This window comes from Prunus avium, chromosome 1 (genome assembly GCF_965620075.1).
Source record: "Prunus avium chromosome 1, drPruAviu1.hap1.1, whole genome shotgun sequence".
In the NCBI taxonomy this organism is placed as follows: Eukaryota; Viridiplantae; Streptophyta; class Magnoliopsida; order Rosales; family Rosaceae; genus Prunus; species Prunus avium.
In genome coordinates, this window is record NC_142284.1 from 8,401,946 (window position 1) to 8,405,313 (window position 3,368).

General features: G+C 38.8%; 1 protein-coding gene across 1 annotated transcript; it reads left to right on the forward strand.

The window, feature by feature from the left end:
* The first annotated feature begins 700 nt into the window (after positions 1-700).
* On the forward strand, positions 701-2,110 carry LOC110760861 (uncharacterized). Its single transcript, XM_088255645.1, has 5 exons — positions 701-1,032; positions 1,256-1,613; positions 1,709-1,759; positions 1,849-1,941; positions 2,018-2,110. The coding sequence occupies exons 1-5, from the start codon at positions 701-703 to the stop codon at positions 2,108-2,110; spliced, it is 927 nt and encodes a 308-aa protein (XP_088111771.1).
* The last annotated feature ends 1,258 nt before the right edge of the window (positions 2,111-3,368 follow it).

The window sequence follows — 3,368 nt, forward strand, 5'->3', positions numbered from 1 at the left end:
GCGCGGCCTAACTCCCTGGCGCCTACCCCTGATCATTAGGGTGAAATCGGGGCGGTGTCCTCCCGCCTAGAGCCTAGGCGCCGCCTAGGCCGATTTTTCGAACCTATTTCAGATTACATTTTTTTAGTGTAATAACCAAACAAAACTGCCATAAGTGGTTTGGTTTTTTGTCCAAAAAAAATGTGGTTTGGTTTGGCCGGTTTGAATGATCCATACGGCCTTTCACCCACCACTTTCGTATAAAGAAAAAAGAACATAGCTACCTTTAAAATTGAACATGGGGGAGGACTTTTCATTTCCTGCACAGCAGAACCTATAGATCAATACGTTAATGCTGCCTATTTTTCTTTTCCTACTAGTTAATGTGAAGAAACCATGCACCCTACGTACAAAAATTAATTTCACTTTAATTAGAGAAGATGGATTAGATCAAGAAAAGAATGGAAAAGCATGACAATAATTTCACTTCACAAAAGAAACCAATCTGCAAATTTATTGAGAAAGATTGATTATATTTGATGAATTTTTCCCCAAATATTCCTCTTCATAAAAATATTGGTCTCCTTTTTCATGTACTTGTTATCTGCTCAAGCTCTGCCCTGTTTTACAAGCTATTAATGCTGTAAAATTTTCTCTCTTTCACCGTAGTTGATTTGTTTAAGTAGGGAAACAACTGAGTTTGTACTTTCTTACGGTATCAATGGCTGGTAAAACTGTGAAGAATGTTATAAGCTTGAATGCCTTGGTGGACAAGGGGAGCAACACAATTATCTTCATAGAGTCTAATAATGATTTTATTGATGTTCTCTTCAGTTTCTTGACAATACCAATGGGAATTGTTAAGCGTGCCGGTAAACATTCAGTACCGTTGGAAATAGGTTGCATGAGCAATTTGTACGCCAGTGTTGCGAATATCGATGTTCGGCATTTCCAGACTGAAGCATGTAAAGAGATGTTGCTATGTCCCCACAATGGGGCTGAATCTCATTGCAAAAACCTCAAACTGAAAATTGACAATGATGAGCCGACAAGGTACTTTGTGTGTGATAGTTGGCAATGCAACTTTGAATATTGTTTGTTATGCCGAAGCAGGGGAGGATTTTGTTAATTTGCTCTTCAGTTTTTAAGCTGTTCCACTTGGTTTCATATTAAAGCATATGAGGGATACCTCTTTCAAAGGGTGCATTTATCAGTTGCACTAGCACAAATGTGTCAAAGATCTTGATGAGCATCACCTGAAGTCAGATTACCACAGGGAAATTCCACTGAGTCCTAAGATTTATCCTGGTTTTTGCTACGAGAACTGTCTTTTAGGAATTGAGGATGGCCCGAGGGCCTCATATTATTATGCACATTGGCCGGTGGATGGATGTTGGCGGGATATACTGGCTACTGATAAAACACCCATCGCTTTGAATGCAGTGACACTTCCACTCAAATTGAAGCATGATAAAAGTACTCAAGGGTATTTGAAAGCATCAACGGCGTTCATGGTAACTGACAAGCTGATCATAAGGCCTGCATCTCCCTTCTTTCGCTTTTCGATTATAAATGAATTGAAGGTACCTTTCACTGACATAAAGGAGGAAACTGTTGAGGTTGGCGAGGAGGAGGTGAATTGATTATTTACAATTTTCACGTTGCCCTTTTTACTGCACCCTTCTCCCTTTTTAATTGTTGATGATTCTTGTGTTGTTACTTATCGTAGGCTTTCCGTCTTTTGGTGGCTACTTTTCTTAGCGACTTTGCTCTAACCGATGTCTTCATTAGGCAGCTGAATCAAGAGAAGTCTATAAAGAGAGCTTGCTTATCCATTAAATGATGATGATTTATAACTTATATTTATAGGAGATAAGTGAGAGATTCAAGAAGATGAGGACAAAGCAAACAATGCTACACACAATGAGTCGTAAAGGCTATGCTTGCCTCGAAGATGAGATGGTAAAATTAATTTTTTCTTAACAAGTACATCACCTGATTGCAGTATCTTATTGCTTGGTAATTGGTTTCTTTGTAGAGAAAAGCAAGTACATCGCCTGATAGCATAACAAGAGGAGATGTATGGATTCGCGAGCATACAAGGAAATCTGGTGGATTTTTAAACGAATAGAAGTTGCAAATGCAGTGGTATAGACAAATCCATTCCTTTGTAGTTCATTCTACTAGTCACTTGATTGAATTTGGCATTCAAATTGCTCCATCAATATTTGGATCTTTCATTTTAGAAAAAAATAGAAGAAGAAAATAAGAATGCAATTCTTATTTGGCATTCAAATTGCTCCATCAACACGTGAATTTTTTCTTATTGAAGATGTAGTTCTCAGTACAACCGCATGGCCAATCAAGTTCATCTCCTTCGACTAGCTCTTGATTGAGGTAACTGTAATTACCTGTAGGATGACTAAAAATGCCTAGAGGAGGATGACTAGGCCAATTTAAGATTATATTGGTCTTGATTCTCAAGAAGCTGTGTTTCTATGCTTAAAGATGGTTTGGATTGGTGGAGTAATATTGGTAATGTGGTGGAGGATGTTCGTCGGTTAATGGTTGATCGAGAGGTGGCTGGAGTGTTCTACCAACACTGGCAGGGTAATGGGGTGGCACATAGTCTAGCTCAGCATGGGTTGAGAGTGAGATCTCGCCTTTTTTGGAAAGACCGTGCTCCTCCATGGTTAAGCATTCTTTTAGATAAGGATATAGCTATGGTGTAATTCATTGTTTGTTTTTGAGATGCGGTGGTACTCTTTTTCCTTGACCGGATTTTCCCCCATTGGGGGTTTTGGATGGCAAGGTTTTAATGAGGCCACACTAACGCTCTCCGTTCATTTGTAAACGTTATCATTTGTTGGTGCTACGGTTGAATGAATCTTTCTATTTGATCAAAAAAAAAAAAAATCAATAAACAAAAAATGAACTTCGGTAGCAGGATTGATATGACTTATCAATTCTGAAACGTGCTGGGCAGAAAATAAAAGAACAAGCAGAGAATTATTTTACGTGGTAAAACCTCACCTCTAGGGAAAATCCACGGGACTCCTCAATCTAACACAAATCCACTATAGAACGATGATTACAAGAAGTACTCACACACTTATCCTAGACAAATTCTAGATAATGTTTACCGACTTCTTCATAACTCAACTTCTGTCACGAGATGATCTTTGACACTCCTTATGTTGAATGCAATACTGGTCACGATTGCTTCAAGCTCGCCGGAGGAAAACCGCCACCATGGTCTTGGTGCCCTCAACCGTATGAGTCACCAACATGCATATGAATGCAGTATGAATGATGAAAGGATTTGATAAATCAACAAGTAAACAAGGAACACTTTATGACTTATCTGAACAATATGCACAACAGCTTTC